The sequence below is a fragment of the Lygodium microphyllum genome, chromosome 17 (assembly GCF_053477565.2).
Source record: "Lygodium microphyllum isolate KBCC chromosome 17, Lygodium_microphyllum_v1.1.10, whole genome shotgun sequence".
Classification (NCBI taxonomy): Eukaryota; Viridiplantae; Streptophyta; class Polypodiopsida; order Schizaeales; family Lygodiaceae; genus Lygodium; species Lygodium microphyllum.
The window spans coordinates 28162458-28187033 of NC_141151.1; the positions used below are offsets into that span (position 1 = coordinate 28162458).

The 24576-nt window shown below is 41.3% G+C and overlaps 1 protein-coding gene across 2 annotated transcripts in view; it reads right to left on the reverse strand.

The window, feature by feature from the left end:
* The window catches only part of HMA1 (heavy metal atpase 1), an 86435-nt gene that overhangs the window by 4431 nt on the left and 57428 nt on the right, over positions 1-24576 (reverse strand). For both annotated transcript variants that reach the window (XM_087697245.1, XM_087697246.1), the window contains exon 7: positions 11545-11789. In XM_087697245.1, the coding sequence (XP_087553371.1) occupies positions 11545-11789 (245 nt within the window). The remainder of the gene's footprint in view (positions 1-11544; positions 11790-24576) is intronic.

The window sequence follows — 24576 nt, forward strand, 5'->3', positions numbered from 1 at the left end:
CAGGATCAGCATTTAAAAAAATCTTTTTCAAGGCTTTCAACCTTGTTCAGCCCTGTTCAAGCTCAATTGCTTGGAAGGCAGTTAAAAAATCACCAGGCAGGCCGCAGTAATTACTGCTACTGGGCACAACCCTATTAAAAGTCAAAACACACAATCTAAGGGAGTATGCATACATGACTCAAAGCAGGCAGGCCACTCTGATGGGAAGTTAGTAACCTCTTTCCGTGTGTGTGTTGGGGGGTGAAAAGAGGGGGGGGGGGGGGGGTTCCAGGATCAGCATTTAAAAAAATCTTTTTCAAGGCTTTCAACCTTGTTCAAACATTCGTTTCTTTGTAATAGTTAAGTTGTGTGTTATCGCCATGAAGTATCATCCAGAATTCCACCCAGCCCTGTTCAAGCTCAATTGCTTGAAAGGCAATTAAAAAATCACCAGACAGGCTGCAGTAATTACTGCTAATGGCATAGTTGTCAAGTACGAAAGGTACGGTACGATAAAATACAGTACTAAATGGTACCTTATGATTTAATAAGGCACGGTATGATATTAGTACGAAAAAAAAAATTTAGACGATTTTTTTCTAATAACAAAAACCATAAATCATTAAATTAGAGAATACATGTTTAAAGTGGAAATAGCCATTTCATTACAAAATAAGACGAATACATGAGGGTGATCATCGCGGTTGCATGGGCTGCACAAAACATGCGATACAACTACAGTGTAGTGTATCATAGTGGCATCATGCATGTGGATCAAATGATAGTAGATACAAAAAAAAAGAGACCTATGAATCTATGATGAGGCATCACTATCATCATCATTAGAACCATCTAAGTGCTCATCAAGAGAGTCTGAAGAAGACTCCTCCACATCGGATGATGAGACACACATACTCATCCTGACTCATGAGGTTACCATCATCATCAAATGATGGCTCCCTAGGTGGCAGTTGTGTAGGCAAGGGGGGGATGTCATCATGAGACACAAGATGTGAGCTACTAGAGCCCTGCCTTACATATGTCTGCAAGCCACTCAAACCACCCTTTCTCAATGTTGGAGGGCATTGAATGACCATACCCTTGCTACCACCTACTCGAAGTCCTCACCCCTGAGCATGCTAACTACGAGTGTCATGAGTATTTGCTACTATAAGCTCTCTATCGAGCTCTCTAAAAATCATCTCCTCCTCCTCGTCCACCTCCTAATGTACACTCGAAAGTGTGTCGCACGTCAACTTCAATGTATCAACATTCACCTACACAATGCGGTGATGCACGTAAGATTGTAAACGCTAAAGTCTAAATTGTTTAAGTATAAACTTCAAAGTTCAAAGTTTAAAACAACAAATTTTAAATTTTATGGTTAAGTGTTTAAACTTTTCCATTCGGACTACCCATGCTCATCATAGCCCTCATCATGCGTAAGTTGGTGCGGAAATAGACTAGCCGCTCTAACTGTCATGTGCTAAGCCAATTGTGAATCTTTGTGTGAATGAGAAAATAGGTACTCCAATTTCTCTCACATGCACCCGAAGAGTAATCCTGGGCAGCAAAAACCCTCATGGCTAAGGGTTGAAGAGTTTCCAACGCATATCCAAAGTTTTGCCACCAAAATAAAGGCTTCGCAAATGACTCTCTCCTCCAACAAGTGAAAGAAGCAAAAGCTATATACCCTCTCTGATCTACATAGCATCCTAGCTCCTCCAGCACTGCATTGTGGTCATCCACAAAAACCACATGAGTCAAATAAGCAAGCTGGTCCAAACGAAACTCTCTATCATCCATGACCACCGGTGACTTGTAGACCGGATGTACCAATGCGGCAAAACCATGGATGGGCTTATGCATCCATACCCATCTAGTCTCTGCTATCTCTAAAACATGTGCACGATGTGTCTCTATGATCAGTGTACAAGCACGTGCCTCCACCGAAGCCAAGAAGGCCCATGGTGGACCCCTTGCAATCACTCATACGTAACACCCTATAAAAGGGAGTCACGACAATGACAACGACACGGACTTTTTGCCAAAACTGCTCATTAAGACACAAGCACTGCATGGCTTTGGCCTCCTCTGTCTCGTGCTTTGGCCTCCTCTGTCTCATGCTCATCCCACTCATTCCATAGAGTGGACACCACTGTTTGGACCACACCTCATAAAGGCACTCCAGCAATAACCACATGTAAGCAAAGCGAGTTGAAAAAGACTTCTTCAACTTTAGTGTGCTATACTCATGATACATCGCAAGTACCTTTACCTTTACCGTGAAGAAGGTGACAATTGATGCTGCTTTGCAGACCACCCTCTTCACCCACTTGAGCTTCCCAATGTCCTCCATGAGCAAGTTCAAACAATGATTTGCACATGGAGTCCACACAATCGTGGGAAACTCGGCCTAAAGCAAATGGCCCATGCGCCAACAATTTGATGCATTGTTAGTAACAACTTGCACCACATTCAAGGGACCCACCTACAACCACAATTTACAAATTACAAGTAACTACACTAACAATACTTGGAGGTTAGACAAAGAAAGAGAGAGTTGAGCCTTTTAAGTTTCAACTTTCAAGATTCAAGAATGAAGAGAGATGGGGGGTTGGGGCCCAAGGAAAAAGAGAGAATCAAGACAGATATTAGAGAGAAATTAGGATAGGAAGATAGACGATTATGCATAAATCAATTATCATAATGAAAGAAAGTGAAACAAGTTTAAAAGGTAATGTATACCTCAATGATAGCTTGTCGAATGTGGCGGTACATGAATGCGCTTGTCGTTTTCCTCCCCCTCTTACTAGTATCTATGGCCCGCAAAAAGTAAGTGCCGAGTGACATGAGATGAGTATGTTGATGATACCCCATTTCTTACAATCAGTCCATCCGTCGGTGAGAATGGAGCAACCATATTTTATCCATCCGGCCCGTATAGGATCAAGGGTTCTATCAATCCTCTCCTTCTCTTCATCAATATTTTTGGTCTTCATGTCATTGTATGTGACACCGATCCGTCCTTCACATGGACCCACATTGGCAATGGCTTTTACCATCTTCTTCCATTGCTCTTGCTTTAGGACATTGAATGTAAGATTGCACTCAATCATCGTGCGTGCAATTTCAATGTCCCCAAGTCGTTGCCTTTCTTAGAGAAAGGCAACTGATCCATGCACATGACTAGGAGCTTGAGAGAGAGAGGATTGTCTCTCCAGCGCCGCATGAGCCTCCACTCTTTGTCTTTTACAAGAGCCAGATGCAAATGTGGAGCCCCCACCACCAATGGTAGAGCACTCTCCCTCAACAGTTGAAGATACGCCCACATTCGATACTTCGTCGTTAGTTGGCATAGGAGTTGGTGCCAATAAGCCACTTTCTCCTCCTCTTGTGGATTCCCCCTCTCATCTTGGTGAAAACCTCCTCTGCCATGTTTTGAGGGATCTCCTTGCATGGAGCAACTTACCCCCCCTGTCTTGGAAAGATGCTGGAGATGTTACAAAGTCATCTCCCAGAGAGGCAGGCGCCACGTGGCAAGCAATCGGCCAAGCGCCACATGGCATGCAATCAAACAGCATCAATCGGCCAACAGTCGACTGCATTAATTGCAACTGACTTGCACTATTTTCAGCCTATTTATAGACTGTCTCTAGCAACATCAGTTAGTTGTGTCCCACAGTGTTCCATAGATTTCAAGCTACACACCTGGAGATTGCCCTCGGGTTTGACAAAGATTGAGATCTTCGAGGTAGAGACATACATAGATATTCTCTTTGCACCCGTGTATAATTCTGCATCCTTATAAATCATTCTTCACTGCAGATTTTCTGTGTTTCACTGTCTCTTTCTCTCTCTCTCATCACTCTTTGTCTTGGTCATTCGCTTCCGCCTTGCTTCACTTTGACATGGTATCAGAGCATTGAAGGATTGACCCTCGGTGGACCCATCTGATGAGGAGATTTCGGCACGACACAAGGTTGCATTGTCAGCATTCAAGTGCAAGTAGGTGGGCTGCACATCAGAACAAGGCTGAGGCAAGCATGGGCGTGTGAGAAAGGAAAAGATTTGATGAAGTTGCTGCTGTTTTTTCGCTATTAGAGAAGGAAGAAGGTTGTGTTTTGGGCCTTCAAGTTCAGATTTTACCTTTTCATCGCCTCTGGCCGGTAAAGGAGCGGAACAAGCGAGCCATGGCCCTAGCAAATTGTATTTTCACAGTCAGAGGGGGCTGGTCTTTGTGTTTTGTGTAGGCATTGTAGGTAAATATGTATTATGAGGCCGAGGCAGGGTTTCAGGCAATCATGGACCGGAAGGTGCCCGTTTTACCGGCTCTTTCATCAAATCAAAAGCTCGATGGCGAAGCGGGTTATGATGCTTGCCATTCTAGAGTCCTAAGATTTGGTGGAGCTTGTTACGGAGACTATTCATCATCCTTTGCGAGACGAGTCTAGACTCTCGTCCAGTGATAAAGTGGAGTTGGTAGAGACTCAGGCACATTGGGACAAACTCAATGCTCGCATTCACTCGTTTTTATCTCTCTCATGTACTACAGCTATTATCTCTCATATTGAGCATTTGATAGTGGCACGGGAGATATGGCTGGGGTTGGATCAAATGTACAATCGGATGACCGTCATGAAGCGACTTTCTTTAGAAGTGTAGATGTGAACCATGAGTGTCAACAAGTCATCTTCTATGCGAGAATATATCAACAAGCTGAGGCAGCTTCAAATGCAAGTTCAAAACGCAAAGAAGGTGATCACTTCTAAAGACATGGCGATAACACTTCTTTCACAGTTACTGCCCAACTTCAGTGGTTTTTGTTCCGCCTTGATTGCTTCAAGGCGGTCTGAGACTCTTCGGTGGGAAGAGTTGGTTCCTATGGCCTTGGACCAAGAGAAGCAACTAAAAGGAACCAATGCTTTGAAATCTGAGGCCTTGGTTGGTTTGTCCTCTCAGAAGAAGGGGAAGGACCAAAAGAAGGAGGACAAATCTAAGAAGGACAAAGACAAGGTGTCGACTTGTCACATTTATGGCAAAACAAGTCACTGGAAGAAGGATTTCCCTAACAAGGAGAAAAAGAAGAAGGAGAAGAAGGAGAAATCTTCAAAGGATTCCAAAGCGGTGGCTGCTCCCTCATCGGCTGCTTTCCTCCACTTGGAGGTGGTTGAGGATTCGACTCTGACGGCTTCTAGTGCTGCGTTGATGGCCCCATACACTCGGGAGTGGATTGTTGACAGTGGTGCCTCTTGATGACTCCTTCAGCAGGTGTTTCTCATTTGCGGCCTTTCCATGGTCACATTCTCATTGGTCATTGTTCGTCTATTCCTATATAGGGACAGGACAACATGCATCTTATTCAAGATGGACGTGGTGGTGCTCATACCTCCGAGGTACTTTATGTGCCTCCTTTGAGGTACCATCTTTCGGTGCACAAGATTTGTGCCCTCGGCCTTTTGGTAGAATTTGATGTGGATTCTTTATCGAGGATCGAGACAGGTTCTTTCTTCAGGTTATGAGGAGAATGGAGTCTACAAGTTGCAGTCTTCTTCTGCCTTGACTTCTCTTCTTCTTACCTTACAACCTCAGTCCGAGCTTTAGCATGCTTGGTTTGGCCACCTCAATTATGGCTACCTTAGAAAGGCATCAAAGGGACAGCTTGTTCAAGATTTGTCGAATTTTGTGGTAAGCCAGTAGCCTTGTGTATCCTACATCTGTGGGAAGCAGACTCGTGATGTTGTTTCCAGCAAGGCTTTGAGGCGGTCTTCAGTACCCTTGGAGCTTGTTTCTACCGATCTTTGTGGACCAATGAGAACACAATTCCTTAGAGGGAGCTTGTATTTCATACTAATTGTGGATGATTACAGCAGGATGACATGGGCTTATTTCTTGAAGCTAAAGTCGGAGGCTTTCTCCAACTTTTAAGGACTGGTTACTCTTCGAGGAAAACCGATACAAATCAATCAGATAAGGGCGGAGAATTTGTATCTAATGAGTTTGCTTTTTTTTTTTTACAGATCGTGTATTCACCAGGAGTTTGCCAATACAAACACCCCTCAAGAGAATGGCATCTTGGGACGGAAGAATCGCAGTGTAATCCAGATGGCCCATACCATGATGGAGTATTGTCAGACACCTCAGTGTCTATGAGCTGAGGCTGTGGCTACAACAATTCACATCCTTAATTGTTCCCCTACTTCCGTTGTTGTTGATATGACTCCATATGAGGCGTACTTTGGGTCCAAGCCAGATGTTTCTTATTTCATGGTTTTTGGGTGCGATGCCTATGTTCACATCCCGAAGACATAGCGTGACAAATTTGAAGCGGCTTCCAAACAACGGGTGTTTGTGGGCTATAGCTCGCAATCTCAAGGCTACCAATTGTATGATCCCGCTAAGCGAGATGTTTACATGAGCCATGATGTTTGATTCGTGGAAGTTTCAGTCTCAGAGGGGGGTAAGAAACACCCTGTTCTTGGAGATCCCACTGATAGCTGGGCCCCACCGACTGTTCCTGTGTAGCCTGTGTCTCTTGAGGACTCTTCTTCGGGTGAGGAGCATAGTTTCCAGTCACTAGATTCACCGATTGCTCCCCTACCGTCGGTAAACCTTCCAGAAACTTCAGCAAATGGAGAGCGACAAGGCGAGATCCGCGGCCTCCTTCTCGTTGGGCTTGTGGCACTCTTCATGATAAGGATTGAGGAAGTCCCCAAGGAGTGGCAGCCGTGCAAGATGGCCCGAGGCATTCTCAAAGGAACCAAGCACACCACACTAAGCTTGTTTACACTAATTATTGTTTAATAACTCATGTCATGCAAGATCGGGAGCATACTTCCGTGAAGGAGGCTTTACAGCATGCTCATTGGTGAAAACCGATGGAACAGGAATTGGAGTCGATTGAGAGGAATGGCACTTGGTATCTCATGCCAAAGCCTCCTCATAAGGAGATAATTGGAGTCAATTGGGTCTTCAAGACTAAGTACCGCAGTGATGGCACATTGGACAAGCACAAGGCCCACCTTGTTACTAAAGGTTTTGCACATTGCCCAAGCATTCATTTCCATGATACTTTTGCCCCTATAGCTCGGATGGCCACTATTTGCGTAGTTTTTGCCTTGGCTAACCATTGGCGATGGCTGGTCTATCAGCTTGATGTAAAGTCTGTCTTCTTGAATGGAGAGTTGAAGGAGGAGATCTATGTTGAGCAGCCTCCTAGCTTCGGTTCCTCTGATGGTAAGGTGTACAGGTTGCGGAAGGCTCTCTATGGCCTTAAGCAAGCTCCCCGTTCTTGGAATGAGAAGATTAACTCGTTCCTCCAAGTGAAATTAGGGTATCGGTGTTCCAAAGCCAACCCCTAGTTGTATGTACACACCTCAAGTGGAGGTCATGTGTTGTTTGTCCTTTATGTGGACGACTTGATTGTGACAAGTGACCATACTCAGATGGTCGAGCAGACGAAGGTAGCACTTCATGAGAAGTTTAAGATGACAGACATGGAACTTCTTCACTTCTTTCTAGGTCATGAGATCTATCAAACTCTGAGGGGAATCTTTATTTCCCAGCAACGGTATGTTCAGGAACTCTTGGCTGTGTGAGATGAAGGAATGCAAGTCTCTTACGACTCCCATGGACCCGGATTGAAAGGCTACAGCTCATCCTAATTCTCCCTTGGCGGATGCTACCCGTTATAGGCAGTTGGTTGGTTCATTGATCTGGCTTCTTAATACCCGTGTTGACTTATGTTATGTTGCAAGTGTGCTGGCCAGGTTCATGAGTGAACCCTAGATGGTACATTGGTAGGCTGCCCAAAGGATTTTGCGGTTTCTACGGGGGACTCCTGATTTTGGGATCTATTATCTTGCTGTTGTAGGTGCTACGGACTTGGTCCTTACACATTGGAGTGATTCAAATTGGGTTGGTGAGGTGGATCATCCACCATAGGTTATTGTTTACCTTGGGTGCTCGTCTTGTTTCATGGAGCAACAAGAAGCAACCTATGATTGCCCTCTCTTCGACTGAGGTGGAGTATCGTGCAACATCTTCTACTACATGTGAGATAGTGTGGCTTCGTAGGCTTCTGGAGGAGCTTAGCTACCCGCAAACAAGTCCTCCTGTTCTATATTGCAACAATGAGAGTTACGTTGCCTTGGCCCAAAATCCTGTGTTTCATGCTCAGACGAAGCATATTGAGATCCAGTACCATTTCATTCCAGAGAAGATTCTGAATGAGACCGTTTCCATGGTCTACTGCAAGACTGAGGACAACCTTAGTGTCACTTAATATCTAGGATACTAGGGATAACAACCGTGTTTAATGACAGTTTAAAGGACTAGGGGGCTTGGATCATGGATATGAGGGCATTACCCTAGAGCCCATGAGTTGGCCTACAAATAATCCAACTCAAAGACTCCAAATACATTTTCCATTTACTTAAAGGTCATGGATTCAGAAGCCAAAGTCCCAATGTCAACTACGGAATTTTTACTAAAAATATAAAGAAAGATCAACATCACATTCTAATTGCATCCTTCAACTAAGATGGATTTAAGGTGTTAATTTAATCATCATCCAAAGTGAAGCAATGTAAAAAATCAATTTGCCTCATGTCCATGACAAATAATTGTTGCATAGGCATTCTTTGGTGTTCTATAAATGTTCATTGAGGTATCCTCATCTATGGAACTAGACAATACATCCACCAATATAACGTTATCATGGTGGAAAATCAAGGAAACCCCAATATATGCAATGTTAGGTAGCATATCTAAGTCATAGTTCCTATTGTTGGCTTCACAATCATGAATTGCAGCCACCAAGGCCCTTAAACCTAGATCAACAAGTTTAACCTTCTATCTCTAAATATGGTATTCTCTCATAGGTACATAAATATGCTTTCAAACACTTATGATATGTTGGCCAAACATTAGAAAACTTAGAGTAAGATATATGGGTTTTGAGTGTAGCATTTTCAAAAGGTTGAAAGTTTGATAAATGGCTGGAGTAAAGTGCCATTTTTGGCCCATACTTTTAAGCATGTTGGTACGAGAGAACGAAGAGGGCATAGTAGTCTCACTCTCACACATGAGGCTCAAACCGTTATCATGGGGATGTGAATTTTAATGCTTTGCTTAGCATTTGATTTAGTTACTAATCAACAGTGCAAATATGAGATGCACATGTGTTGTGCAAGTCAATTAAGTTACAATACCATGCCAAGGACCCCAAGATATCAATGGGTGTCAAAGGTAGAAGTTGTAATAAGCTGTACTAGTCAAGTAGTACTAGGTAGTGCATGGTGTCAGTTTGGACCTAGGGTATTTTATGTATCCTTTAAATATCACTGGTTACATAAGGAATTGAATCGATTAATAGTGCTAGTTCAAGGGCTGCTTAGGATTGCTTGGATGACAAATTGGCCTAGCCAAGATAATTGTTGACTTACACATCTAATTTTTTTAGCAAGATTTAAAAATTAAACTGATTTTCAGAATTAAATTTTTGAAAACTCATTTAATTAGGCTGAAAAGTGGATAAGGAAGCCTCTCACTTGGAAAACCTTCCATGCACGGAGTGGAAACGCTGTCTCGCAGTTGGACGAGAGGGAGAGAGCTGATTCCATTCATGCCAAGCTGAGAGAAGAGAAGTTTTGTTCCAATAGCCTAGTATTTGGGCAATTGACTACTAAGAGAGCATCTTTGCAGCTGGCAACTGCATATTCAAGTCCTAGGAGATCAAACGACAGCTAAATAGGGGCATTCAATGACTTGTGACAGAAATTTGACCCCTACAAGGGCTGGTGACTACATGTGTTTTCTTGTGTGGAGTGGGCTGCAGGTTATTAGACATTCTCAGCAGAGCAGCAATGAAATTCAGCCATTTTTGGCAATAAAATTCAGAATTTTCTCTCTCCCCAGCTTCATCTCTATTTTCTCAGCCAATTCACAGCGTTCCTCAAGAGATTTCAGCCTGTTTCAGTCTTAGGAGGGTGTAATTGAAAATTTTCTGTTGTGAACCCTAATTTACAGCAGAAATTAGGATTTACCAGCCATCTTTGGAAGTATGCTCAGAAATTGGAGGCTCAGCACTTGAAATTCAGTTGCTGAAATTTGGGGATTTCAGAGAATTCAAGAGGCAAAACGTTCAAAATAAAATTTGGGGCTCATTTTGTCACACATGGTTTGTGTTGTATTTAGTGTATAATTAGGTCATTACTACCCATTGAGAGAAGGCTGGTTTCAACCATCCTTTGGTTAATCAAAGGACCCTGACTTCTACTTTGCAAGCACTTAATCTTAAACACACAACTTTTGCAACAGAAAAACAAAACAAAGTACAAAGCTAGAATGCTCCTACACATAGACACAAATAAATATTGGCTGCAAAGCCTCCGCCTCTTGCCGTATTTCTTATTATTACTAAAGAAACAGTACAACTATTCACGAAGTTGTCTTTTTTTGGCACCTACAAAGCTAGAATGCTCCTACACATAGACAAATGAAGATTGGCCTCAAGGCCTGGTTCCGTTTGCTGTATTTCTTGATTTGCCATATTGATGATGAGGAGGAGGAGGAGGAGGACTCTCCTTCCAAGAGTGATAAAGATGAGTATAAACTAGTCACTAATGCATACATACTACAACCATGTTACTTTTCAGTATTTGTTTTGAGTTGTCAATCTTTAGTAGGCTTGGCTCTTGAGCCACGACCCTCAGACCTTTAGAGTCTCTTGTCAGTTTGATATTAGTATTTTTATATTGACACAGTTTCAGGATTGTACATCATTTGCTTTTGTTCTCTGTTCATGTCCTTTTGTTTGGCACAAGGAATCTGACAATTGTTTTGGAGATGGTTATCAATTTAGTGCTCAAAGCTCAATGTTATTGTGTTTCCTCATAAATTTGTTAAAATCGGTTAAGCAATTTGGGTCTCATATTATTCAACTTTGCCTCATCCTGCAAAATCATGTGTGATACATTTTCCATTGACGTAGTGACCATAACAGCTCCCAAGATAGTGCTCATAAAATAGATGATAGCAGAGAAAGGCTATGGTAAATATTTGCATAAGGAATGAATGTCACAGCACATGTCAAAAACTGATAGGAGATATGATAAGACAGCAAAATTAGCGCTGTGTAAGAATTTGGCTCGAGTGTTCAATTTGATGCCAGCCCTGAGAGTTGCAAAGTCGGTGCATAGAAATAAAGATGTGTGTAGCACAATCTAGCTCATAAAAGTGTGATGTGCAAGGCACCAACTGTGACTGATGTCAATGCAGAAAACCTGCACCACACTAAATTACAAAAACCGAAGTATGGAAAATTGAGGCTTTGGTTGACCGAGGCAAGCCATGTCCATGAAATAGGCTGATAGTGTTCTATAAAAATCTTCTCTGCAGAGTCCCGTTATATTCTATGAGAATCACCTTAAGCCAAAAATTCATAATCCTTGTGCACAATTATAGTAAGACCTAAGTAAAACTCAACTTTCTTCCCTTGCATTGAATCTCTAAATTTAAACTTTCAAAGAAAGAAAGGAAGCAATCCAGAGATTATTCACATGCCTAGCAATCGGATGAGAAGCCCCTTGCTCCATTGCAGCAGCTACAGCAAGAGCTTCTGTCTCACAATTAGGACTGCAACAAGGATCTAACTGAAATTCCTCTGATTTACTTGAAATATGGCCATAAATAGGTTCGATAGCCTTGCAACTAAGCTCTCCTGTTGTCAATGTGCCTGTCTTGTCAAACGCAATGGTATCACAGCTTGCCAAAGCATCCAATGCTTGCCCTCCTCTCAGCAGAATACCCTGAAAAAACCTCAAGCAGTTAAGTCTTCAAGCAGACCTTTAGTTATAGTACATAAGAAAGAGAGCGGTAAGCTCACACATCAAAATTTTAACAATCTTTATCAACCATAACTAGAAATGCAAAGTAATTATCAAGAACCCTTCAGCCACAGAACAGTACAAAAAGAGAATGCCACGTGATCAAAAAACAATAACTTTCTTGGTGTAGCTAGAACATATCCAGCCCAAGGTGTTATTCAAAAGCACAAGGTGAGGGATTCGTACAGGCCTAAAAGCTTCACCCTGCAACAAAAATTAAGGACTGCATAAAGTTTACACACAAAATTATCATGCTTTTAGTCCTAATTTAGCTCTACAAAAATGCCCCCAAAAATATTATTCTTTGGAAATGCATTTTTTTTGGGAATAGGAAAAATGCATTAAAAACCCCTATATGAGGACATGTGGGTAGCTGCCACAAGTTCTGCCACTATTCTCACAAGCTGCAGGTGCTGCCACTGAGCTCTTGATGGTCTTCATCCAGTTTGAATTTTTGCTGCCAGCACTCTCCATCATCACCAGCTGTTGTCACCAGTCTGCTCCCCATCCTGGAGTCTTATGTTTTTGGTTCCAGGCTACTGTCCAGCATCGTCATCAGCCTCTGCACCAATCACCTACTCTCAATTCTGCAGGTGGCTGCATTTTACCTGCCATCTGCTCCACAATTCATCAGAGACTATTGCCAAGCTGTTCATAGCCCTAGAGACTATTAAGTTTCAACATCTCCCACACGAGGAGATTCAATGGGATGGCTGTGACACCCAAGTGCATGCCTTAATCGCTTTATCCATGAAGAAATGCATCATTCCACACATCCGATCAATGAAGACAATCAAGGATGCATGGGATCAGCTTGCCTCCTTGTATCAAGTGTGCAATCAAGTGCAAGTTTCTTACTTGCGTAGATGTTTGTATGGAAGGAGGAGAAAACATGGATGCCTATCTCACTGCCATCAAAGATCCTTGAGAATAGTTATTGAATGGGTCCGAGATAATCAGCTTGTTTCAATTACTCTTAATGGTCTACTTGAATCTTATCAAGGTTTTGTTACCACTTTGAGATTCGTAACCATGGGCAACCAAGTTACCTATACCTTCGACCACTTGTGTCTCTTTTGTTACAAAAAAACCAAAGGCCCCTCAACCGCAACACTACTTTGACGACCGATCAAGCCTTTTCCACCTATCATCGTGGAAAGAGAAAATGTAAAACCAAAAACAAGCTTACTAATCAAAAATCACCTTCATGCTGGTTATCGTTCTACTTAACACCTTCTACAATGAAGACCTCCTTCCATATTGACCAATCCTCTTCCAAGCCTTCAAAGGTTACATTCAACAAATCCAAGAGGTGTAATTATTGTCGAAAGACAAGGCACAACATTACTAAATGTCGAAAGCACATTGCATGATGCAACAAAGAGAAAAAAGGAGTCCATTCTTGCTATCACACATGAGACCGTCAACTATACTCAGCTTAAGGATTATACTTTTTTCATTCAATGTCAATATAATCCTTCTATTCATGATACTTGTTGGTATTTCAATAAGAGGGGTACAATCATGTGTGCCAACAATGCCTCTTATACGGTTAAAGGCATTGGTTATGTGCAAGTTGTTTCTGTTTCAGGCACTCCTTTAACATTGCAAGATGTCCTCTATGTGCCTGGCATCAAGAAGAATCTTATTTCTATTTCAGCCATTCCAACTTCAGGGATTCGAGTAATTTTCAATGGCCCCCAATGTGCAGTATATGATGATCAAGTTTCTTCTTCCATTATCTTAACAAGCACCCTCACTAGAGGCCTCTACCATCTTCATACATATGATCAGTAACTTGTTGAAACTCCTAATGATAGTGCTTTATTAACAAAGGAACCTTTCCGAGATACACATATATGGCATTAGAGGCTTGGCCACATTAACTATCATGCATTGACAAAACTCCAATAAAAAGATATGGTCATTCCATCTATCATCAAATCACATTTGTGAAGGCTGCCTACTTGGTAAAATGCACCGTTTTTCCTTTCCTAAGGATTCTCATGTTTATTCTCCATCTATTTTCCATCTCCTTCACAGTGATGTTTGTGGTCCTATGCAAACCAAATCTCTTGGCGGATTCCTCTGTTTTGTCACCTTTATCAATGACAATTTCCAATTCACTTGGGTATATGGGCTAAAGTCCAAGTCTAAAGTCTTCTCTTGCTTCAAGACTTTTATTGCCATGTCGGAGAACCAAAGCGATTTTCACATTCGGACCCTTTGCACAAACGCACATGCAAGGCAAGGGAAATATATATATCTTTTTTTACAATTTTCATAGTATATTGCATCTCAATGTATTCATTATCAATGCACTTAAGAATTTACCAAATTCTTAAGCATGCAAACTAGTATCAAAGCTACAACAAAGGTGTGTGCGCTTCCCGAGGGAGGCAAGAGGTCAAGTTGTGCAAGCAACAATTTTTTAGGCTAGCTCAATAGTCCATCGCAATAGGCGTCCGTCAAACCAAGCAAGCGCAGGTTATCGGCTAGCTGCACGTCACGTTTTTAGCAAGCGTAAGCTGCGACAATCAGGCAACGGCCTGGACAATCAGCCGTAAGCAAGTGACGGTCAACTGTGATAAGCAGGCGACATGATCTATGACTGACTCCAAGTGTGAGCAGGCGATGAGCTGGTCAACCGGCGTGACTGACAAGCTGGTCAAGTGGCCTGAGCGACGAGCTAGCAAAGACCACGCCTGGTCAACAAGATCACGATTCGACAGTCCTTTTTTCGTCTTTCTTTTCTCAAATATTTTATGCTATCTATTCTCCTTCCCACTAACAAGTGTTTGCATGCGTAAGCACAGTGTGAAATTTTCAGCTGAAAATTTGGGACTTTTCCCAAATTTGAGGATTTTGATCCAAAAACAAGACAATTTGATTCAGAAATTGCAAACTCGGTGCACATTTGCCTGGGAAATTTGGTGCTTTTTACATTTTAGTGAAATTTTGTCAATTTCACTTAAATTTGTGCACATTGAATCTGAGAAAATTGGGGCTTTTGCAGAATTTCATCAAATTGTGCAAGAATTGCCTAGTATATGCACTTGGGTACATATATTGATGCAATTAGGGCAGATTTGCCTTTGAAAATTTGAGGCTTTTGACCGCAATCATCAAATTTGTGCTCGAGAATGCATTTGAACAGAAATTGCAGCAGAATTTTGGGGTTTCACATGCAATCGGTGCATTGGCCTATAAATCTAGCTGTAATTGATTGTGGAGTGCAGTAGTAGACATTCTCTAACTCTGGAAATCAATTTGCGGATCTGAAATTTCTGCAATTTCTTGATTTTCATTGCTGGATGGTACTTCCAACGTACCGCGGTCATTTGTGTGGCATTTGGGCTTACATTTGCAGATGCTTGAGTCAATTTAGTGCTGCAAATCATGGTTGGAAATAGTGATAACAGCAACCTTTTGCACATCAAGAAGCTTGAGGGTGCACACAATTTTGCAATATGGCAAAAACAATGCTACAATGTCTTGGTGCAGAAGAAACAAGTGAAGCGCATCAAAGTGAAGGGAATAAGAACAATAGATATGGAACAAGAAGAGTAGGATGATTTGGATGAGCTTGTAGGCTCTACCATAGAGCTCTCAATGTCAGACAACTTGCTCTTTAACATTGAGAAGCTAAATTCTACATATGAAATATGGTGAAGACTTAAGGAATTGGATGCTCAGAAAAGTGCAGCCAATAAGGTTTATTGGCTGAAAAAGTTGAAGGACCTTCGCATGAAGGAAGGTACAGCCATGTCTGTACATTTGAATGAGTTCAACTCAATTTTCAGTCAGCTGATTACTTTAGATTTCCACATTGATGATGAGTTCAAGACTACTTTCTTGCTATGCACTTTGCCTGAAAGTTAGGATACTTTCAGGACAGCTTTGAGTAACTCAAATGCTCAACTGTTATATTTTGATGTGGAGAGTTCTTTGCTGGTGGAAGAACTCAACAGGTAAAATAATTCAGCAAACAAGTCCTCTAATGCATTGCACACTAGGGGCAAATTTCAGCAGAAGGGCAGTTCTGAAAATAGAGCACGCAGCAAGTCTCGTGGCAAAAATATGAAGTATCATCATTGTGGCAGGAAAGGGCACTATCAACGGGACTGAAGAAAGAGAAAGAAAAAGCAAAAACATTGAAGACAACAAGGCTAAGAAAAAGGACAACCAACCTGCAAAGAAAAGCAGTGTGAGATAGAGGAGGTAAATGTAGTCACTCATTAGATTGACAGTGACGGTGATGTACTCATTGCTTCTCCTTTGAGTGCGCATGCATTGATTGCAAATTCTAATGATGACATACACACATGGATACTTGATTCAAGTGCGTCTTTTCATGTCACACCACATCATGACCGGTTTTCTGAGTACAATGGTGGTGTACAAAGTGTTGTTCACTTGGGAGATAACAATACATGTAAAATTGTAGGTATTGGCACTGTGAAATTGGAATTTCAACATGGCTTCAAGTCTTTTTTGCATAGTATGAGGTATGTACCTCAGCTCAAAAAGAGCTCGATAAGCACAGGGCAGCTAGATGACGAAGGCTATCACACCACCTTTGGAAATAGCAAATGGAAAATTTATACGAGCTCTCACATTGTTGCCAAGGGCTCCAAAAGTGATACTTTGTATCCTTTGCATGTATCTACCATGCATGACCTTGTAGTTGCCATAACTGAGCAGCCAAGTGTTTCTTTGTGACATAACCGGTTGGCACACATGAGTCAAATTGGAATGAAAGTGCTCTCTCATTTGGGTTATTTTCCGTATTTGAGGTATGTTGATTTTGAACAATGTGATCATTGTATATATGGTAAGTATGCTCAAACATCACATAAAAAATCTATTTCTCTAAAGTCTTCACCCTTAGAGTTGGTACATTCAAATGTATGTCAGTTGCAGGGGTTACCTCTAGGGGAAAAGAAGTATTTCATAACTTTTTGTTGATAATGCCACACAAAGTATGGGTTTATCCAATCCATTGTAAAGATGAGGCCTCGGATAAATTTAAAAATTTCTTGGCACTTGCTGAAAATCAGACCAACAAGACATTAAAGTGTCTTCGCTCTGACAATGGTGGGGAATATGTGTCCAAAGCCTTTCAAGACTTTTGTGACAAGGGATTAAAAGGGAGCTCACCACCCCTCACAATCCACCCCAAATGGTATTGCAGAACGTATGAATAGGACCATTCAAAATAGGGTCTATACAATGCCATCACATACTACTTTATCTCATGGATCTTGAGTAGAGACTGTTACGACAGCCGTACACTTGTTCAATCGGTCACCGAACAGGACTTTTCTTTTCTTTTTTTTTTTGGAAAGGGGGGGGGGGGGTTTTGGGGGGAGCCTCAAGAAGCGTGGTCGGGCAAGCCACCTTCTTATGCTCACTTGAGAGTATTTGGCTACGAGGCATTTGTGCATATTCACAAGGAAGAACCAAGCAAACTTAAAAAAAGTGAAATGGGATATAGGTTATGGAATCCTGAAAAAAGAAAATTTGTATGCAGTAATGATGTTATCTTCCAAGAAGATCGCATGCACAAATAGCTTGAAAAGACTGAGGAAATTAAAAGGGTTGTATTCCAAGAAGATGTACCGATAGCACAACAAAGAATGCCCGCTGGTCAGCAGCAAATACCTGCTGTAATTGGCCTTGAAAATGCACAGCAAGATATTGCTCACGATGTACGACAATTGCAGCAAGAGCAAATGCCTTTGAAACAACCAAAACCAGTTGTACAACATGCTGATGCAGATTTGCAAATTGAACAGTCAGCAAATCTTGATCATTGGATCTATAGGTCAACCAAAATGCAAAGACAGCCACATAGGTTTTGCTCCTAGTGCCAATTATGTGGCTAATTATGTCATGTTGATAGATTATGGTGAGCCGTCATACTTCAAGGAAGCAATGGACAGAAAAGATAGCAAGAAATGGCATAAGACTATACTATCAGAGATGGAATCTCTCATGAAAAATGGCACTGGGGATTTGGTACATTTGCCTAAAGGGCAGAAAGTGCTACCATGCAAATGGCTTTACAAAATGAAAGTCACTTATGGTTCTTTGCCAAGGTACAAGACACGACTAGTTGCTGAAGGGTACAAGAAAGAACATGAAATCAATTTTGATGAAATTTTTTCTCTTGTAGTCAAAATGACTACTCTGCGAACCATTTTGGGCTGGGTTGCATCTGAAGATATGGAACTCATACAGATGGATGCAAAAACAACTTTCTTACATGGTGATCTACATCAGAGATCTATATGCACCAACCTCATGATTTTGTTGCAAAGGGGAGAGAGCACATGGTATGTAAACTCAACAACAGTTTGTATGGGCTGAAACAGATACCACGAGAATTGTATCATAAATTTGATACATTTATGTAATGTCAGGGATTCCATAGATCTCAAGTTAATCACTGCTTATATATCAAGAAGGCAGCAAATGGCAGCCTTATTCTCTTGGTTTTGTATATGAATGGCATGTTGATCGCAAGCAAGGATTTTCGTGCTTTGGACTCCTTGAAACAAAGCCTATAGAGTAGCTTTGATATAAAGGATCTTCGTGAAGCAAATCATATTCTTGGCATTAGTATACTCAAGGACAGATCGCAAGGTCTTCTCTATCTATCATAGCAGAAGTAGGTTACCAAGGTTTTGCAGCGTTTCAATATGGAGAGGGGGAAACCATTGATGTACCATTCCCTCCATATATGAAACTTAGTGTAGATGACAAACCTACATCTGATGATGGAAAGGCTGAGATGGCCAAGATTCCTTATGCTTCAACTGTTGATAGCTTGATGTATGCTATGGTTGCTACATGTCTTGACATTGCATTTGCGGTGGGAGTAGTTAGCAGGTACATAGCATATCTTCACAAAAAGCATTGGGAAATAGTGAAGGATATCATGAGATACCCTAAGGGCACAAAGGAAATGTGCATTTGCTTTGGGAAACAGAAATCATCAATTGTTGGCTTTACAGATACAGACTATGCTGGTCATCTTGACTGCAGGAAGTCTACTTCAAGATATGTGTTCACATTCAAAGGGGAAGTAGTCTCTTAGATATCCAAGCTGCAAAAGTGTGTTGCATTGTCTACTACAGAGGCAGAGTATGTGGCTGCCAATGAGGCATGCAAGGAGGCTTTATGGCTTTCGCGTCTAGTGAGACAACTTGGCATTACAGAGGTTTCTATCCTCCACTTTGATAGTCAAAGTGCTATCATGCTAGCACGGGATCTTGTCTTTCATGCAAAGACAAAGCACATACACATGAAGTATCATTTTATTAGGAATGTACTTGACAGCAAGAGCATTGAGCTTGTCAAGGTACATACCAATGATAACCTTGCAAACTTTCTCACAAAGGGTCTTCCAGCAAAACAATTTGCTCATTGCCACCAGATGATGGGAGTTGGATAGTATATATGTATTTCAGCTTTGTACATGCATAGACTTAGTTGATTCTTTCCTCTACCTTAGGCACATTGCCTTTAGGTGGAAGGTGGTTGGGAATAAAGAGTCACCGTGCCTTTAACAGTGTTCATGTGTGCACGCACCCTTATACATGTACTCTCTCTCTCTCTCTCTCTCTCTCTCTCTCTCTCTCTCTCTCTCCACACACACACACATACACACATATATATATATGATAACCCTGCAGACCTTCTCACGAAGGGTCTTCTAGCATAGCAGCTTACTCATTGCCGCTAGATAATGGGTGTTGGATAGTATATATGTATTTCAGCTTTGTACATGCATAGACTTAGCTGATTCTTTCCTCCACCTTTAGGCACATTGCCTTTAGGTGGAAGGTGATTGGGAATAAAGGGTCACCATGCCTTTTACGGTGTTCGTGTGTGCACACACCCTTACACATATACTATATATATATATATCAAAAACCTAAAGTGATACACTTCGAGATTGCACCCACATCAAGTCTTGTGCTCTTTCTCTCTCTCTCACACACTCTCTACTTAACATTCACTCTCTCTCATTGTGCGAACCACAATATCGCGTGTCTCAATCCTCGTGTACTTAGTAGACACGGCCTCTTCTTTTGATTTACCACACATGAGCCTCCACTCGCTAAGAACGAGGTAATCTCATTGCATGTTCATAAGTGACTGCAATATGCAATGGAGAATCTTTATGCCACAAGGATGCTTTTTTAAATGATCGTTGGGTGGAAGCAATGAAGGGAGAAATTAATTCCATCCATCAAAACGACACTTGGGAGTTATGTGGCTTACCTCCTGGCAAGCATACAATTGGTACCAAATGGGTTTATAGAATCAAAAGAAAGTCAAATGGTTCTACTGGTAGGTACAAAGCCCCTTTCATTGCTAAGGGTTATGCTCAACAACAAGGGATCGACTTTGAGGAGACCTTTACCCCTACCTCTCGCATCACTACCATCAAGAGTATTATTGCCCTTGCTGCCCACTTTAATCGAGAGGTCTATCAGCTAGACATCAAGACAGCATTTCTACATGGATGTCACTGAAGAGGTATATGTTTCACAACCTCCAAGTTTTGAAGTCAAGAGCTCCGAGCACAAAGTTTGTTGTCTCAAGAAGGCTTTGTATGGTTTAAAGCAAGCTCCACAAGCTTGGTATGCCTACATACATTCTCGTCTACTGCATCTTGGTTTTTGGAATAGCCCTGCGGATGCTAGTCTTAACATACGATATCAAGGATCCCATTTTATTGTTCTTGTACTTCATGTTGATGACATGCTTGCCATTGGGACCAATGCTTGCCAAATTGCAACATTTGAGACCAATTTACACCAAACTTTTCCCATGGCAAATCTTAGTCTATTTCACCATTACTTGGATATCCAATTTGCCACCATTGAGAGGGGCATCATCATGACACATCCCAAGTATACTGAACAGCTTCTTCAACGCTTTCAATTTGAAGATCACAAGCCCGTGTCTACTCCCTTGGAGCCTCATTTTAGATTCACTTTTGATGATGGTAGCAGATCTTTTGACACTACTTTATATCAGTGGGCTGTTGAATGATTGATATATCTATGTCACACGAGGCTTGATCTTTAGTTTGTTGTCTCCCAATTGAGTAGCTTCAGGGATTCTAATCCTTGAACAAAAGAAATGCAAAGAAAAAAAAATTATAAGAGCAAATAATCATTGCCTTGTGAAGGCCTAGTAGGTTCCTGGGGATGAGTCACCAATGCCTTGTCTTCTTGGGGGTGACATCTAGTCGAAAAAATAGATAAGGAAGGTCAGAGTGAAAATAAAAGTGAGCTAAAGAAAAAGGATTTAGTGCCACCTTGCGAGGGCTTGGTAGGTTCTTGGATACCGAATCTGAGGCCAATGTCTTATTCTCCTTGGGTTGCTATGCTCAGCTCCCTCCTTTTTACATGCTTTTGGAGATATAGTATTGTCTTGCATATCCACTAAAGACAACTTGGCAGATCTTTTCACAAAGGCTCTTCCTTGACCAAATTTTCGGGCTTTCTAGAAAGTCTTGAACTTGATTCCATTTGTTTCATAATTTGTCATAATCTCTACTATCATAGGTTGCTATATCCACTTGGATAAACTTGTGCAACCATGGCCTTATATCTTCTTTTACTTCCTAGGATTTTGTTATTGTTTCAATATCAATCCGCCCATTTCATGGAGGGGGTTTGTAGGCCATCTCGCGGGCTATGTATCGATGCCCTTTGATCCCTAATCCTGGCTCCCTTGGCATTTAAATTGTCATTAAACGTAATTGTTGCCCTTAGTGTCCTAGACACTAAGTAACACTAGGGTTATGGTTTCCTATGACGGTTAAGTCATTTAGGGTTTCATTTTACTATAAAGATACACTTTATGTGTCATTAATACATAAGTGTGGTATTTTCATGGTGATCACCTTGAGCTTTGTACTCTCTCTCATTCATTAATATATGGTTTCTCATTTGTGATCAAGTATTGTTGTGCATCAATCACTTCTTTCATTCTCTATTAATTAATTGCACAATTACTTCACATCTAGGCCAACAATTCAGCTATCATCCTCCTTTAGGATTGATTCTTAAAATTCCTAGGTTACTCTTAGGATCCTTATGCTAGTTAGGCTACAATTCTATAGGTTAAGTTAGGCTTATTTTTACTTAATCTAGTCTGGCTAGATCTTTAGGTTACTTCAATTTGGGCCCATAGGCTACCTATAGTTAAGCCTCATTAGGCTACATTAAACTAAGCCTTTCTCTAGCCTATTTTCTTTCTTCCACTACATCCTTTTACTTATATCGTTTACTTCCCTTGTACACATACATATAACCATTTAGCTTAAGCCAAGTACCAAAAGCATCTCAATATGAAACATCTGGTATGCAAGTTCCAGTTCTCTTCCAGGACTTACATGCTAGGTTTTGTATTTCATTTAACGCCCAATATTGGGAAAATCTAATGGACTTATCTGATGGCATGGATGTTTAGTCCTTGCCTTCCTGAGTTTGCCTTTGCATCATGAATCAGCATGGAGATGGAGGTTGTGTCTTCTCGTGCAAGATTGAGTTTCAAGTATCACCCCACTTACAATGGCAACTGTCATTCCTCATCGTTGTTCCAACTAAGATGCCTTCTTATTCGACACCGGTTACCACTCTACTAGGTTCTTCATTTTCATGTTCGCATTCTTAACTAGTATTGGATCCATCTCTCCAGGTCAAGTTTCGTGCACATCTAAGATACTAGGTCAGCAAAGGAGCCCTACCTCGATATTTGAGTACATGCACGTCTCGACTACCTAGGTGGTCAATTCTCCTTCCATCTTTACCAACTAAGCGTCAAACCTTCTTCTTCATTCACTAGGCTCTTCATTTTCATGCATGGTCGATTGCTATCTTAGTGGTTGTGCCTTCACATCCTTGACTAACATTGGAGCCATCTCTCCAAGCCAAGTTTCGGGCACACTTACAATACTGAGATAGAGTACGATCATGTCCAACTATCTATATGGTTGATTCTCCTTCCAACACTACTAGCTGAGTGTCAAGCCTTCATTCTTCATCCACAAGGTTCTTCATTTACATGCCTAGTAGACTACTATCTTGGTGTTTGTGCCTTCGATGGGTGGTACTAGAACTTTGAGTAGCTCCTGTCATTTGGAATTCCATAATGAGTTAGATGACGAAGCTTGTGATGTGGATGATGGGAATGATGAGGAAAATGATGTTGGCACTGATGATGATGACAAAGATGGTGAGAACGAGAATAAGGATGTACTTTGAGACTTTGGCTTGCAGCTTATGTATTTGTTGATACATGTGATCTTAGCTTTGATTGAGACATGTGAGGCTATGTATCTGTTTCATTTAGTCAGCCTACTACTTCTTTTTAATCAACCTTTTTTTATAGTCTTGATATCTTGGACCTTGTTTTAGTAGTGGACGCAAGCCATTTTAATGTATCATGATCTGTCTATGTATTGGGATTCTCTCTCATGTTTAACAATTGACCTATAGACCGGACATGGAGTTTGAAGCCTCAACTCTTTTATGAGGCATGAATCTTCACATTTAATATAGATTGAAGCTTGTGTATGATGCATGTTTTCTTGAAAAGTTAAATGTGTATAATGTATATTTTGTTGTAAGATTAGGGCCCTGTATGATTCATCCCCAACAGCTAAGCCGTACTCCAATCATATTTCCCCACCTATATGCATTGGCTGTATGGACACACGGAAAAAACTACTATCTTAGAAGCTTGCTCTGCGCACTACCTTCAACATTGAGTGCCACCAGATTGGCATTCCAATAGGGAGGTGGGTAATGTTAGCCCTGAACAGGGGCTGTTATAAGTAAAAAATAAAAGACTGTCAAGATGAAGTCAAAGTTGGTCAAAGACGATCAGCAGAGGTCAATGGTCAAGTAAGAAAGCAGCCTGGAGCTGAAGAGAAACAGATTGCTAAAAATAGCAGTTTGTAACATTGGAAATTGCTAAGAAGAAAGACTATCGAAAATAGTAATTAGTCACCAGAAGAAAAAAAAAAGGCTGAGAAATCCTGAGCTATAAAAATAGTGTAATAGATTTTGGAATTATTCTAGGCCCCGACATCTCTAAAAATAATAGTCAATAGTTATTCTCAAGGCCCCCCAATACATGAAGGATCATTTTGTACAAGATCATCTTCTCTTCTCCTTAGCAAGATTTGTCTTGGGGTGTTCAAGATCTTCTCCAGCAAGTCATTAGTAATATCACAAGTGCAGGATGGAGCGAGCATGAGCAAGTGATCAAGGAATGCAGCCTGGAGCATGAGACTGCAAAGACTGATTGAGGCCGATCATGAATGTGCAGGGACAGTGCTCCATAAATACAAAGTGCAGAAGTGTGATGGATAATGCATGGCTTGGAATCTTAGAGCCATACATTATACATCTTCCTATTATTGTTGTAATATAAGATGTAAGGATCTCTTCCACCTTATGGTTCTCTTATCTTTTCTATGGAGTTGTGCAATTAGGACCTAGTGTCTTACAATTTCCCTGGTGTGACCCATGTCATCCTTACGGTGCACTTCTAACATTTGCCAATTATTCCAAGATCTTGCCCATGCCATGCACTATTCCTAATGCATTGTCCATTATTCCCATCATGTCCAAATTACCTTAAGGCTTAGGAGTAAATTCACATGCTAGTGATGGGG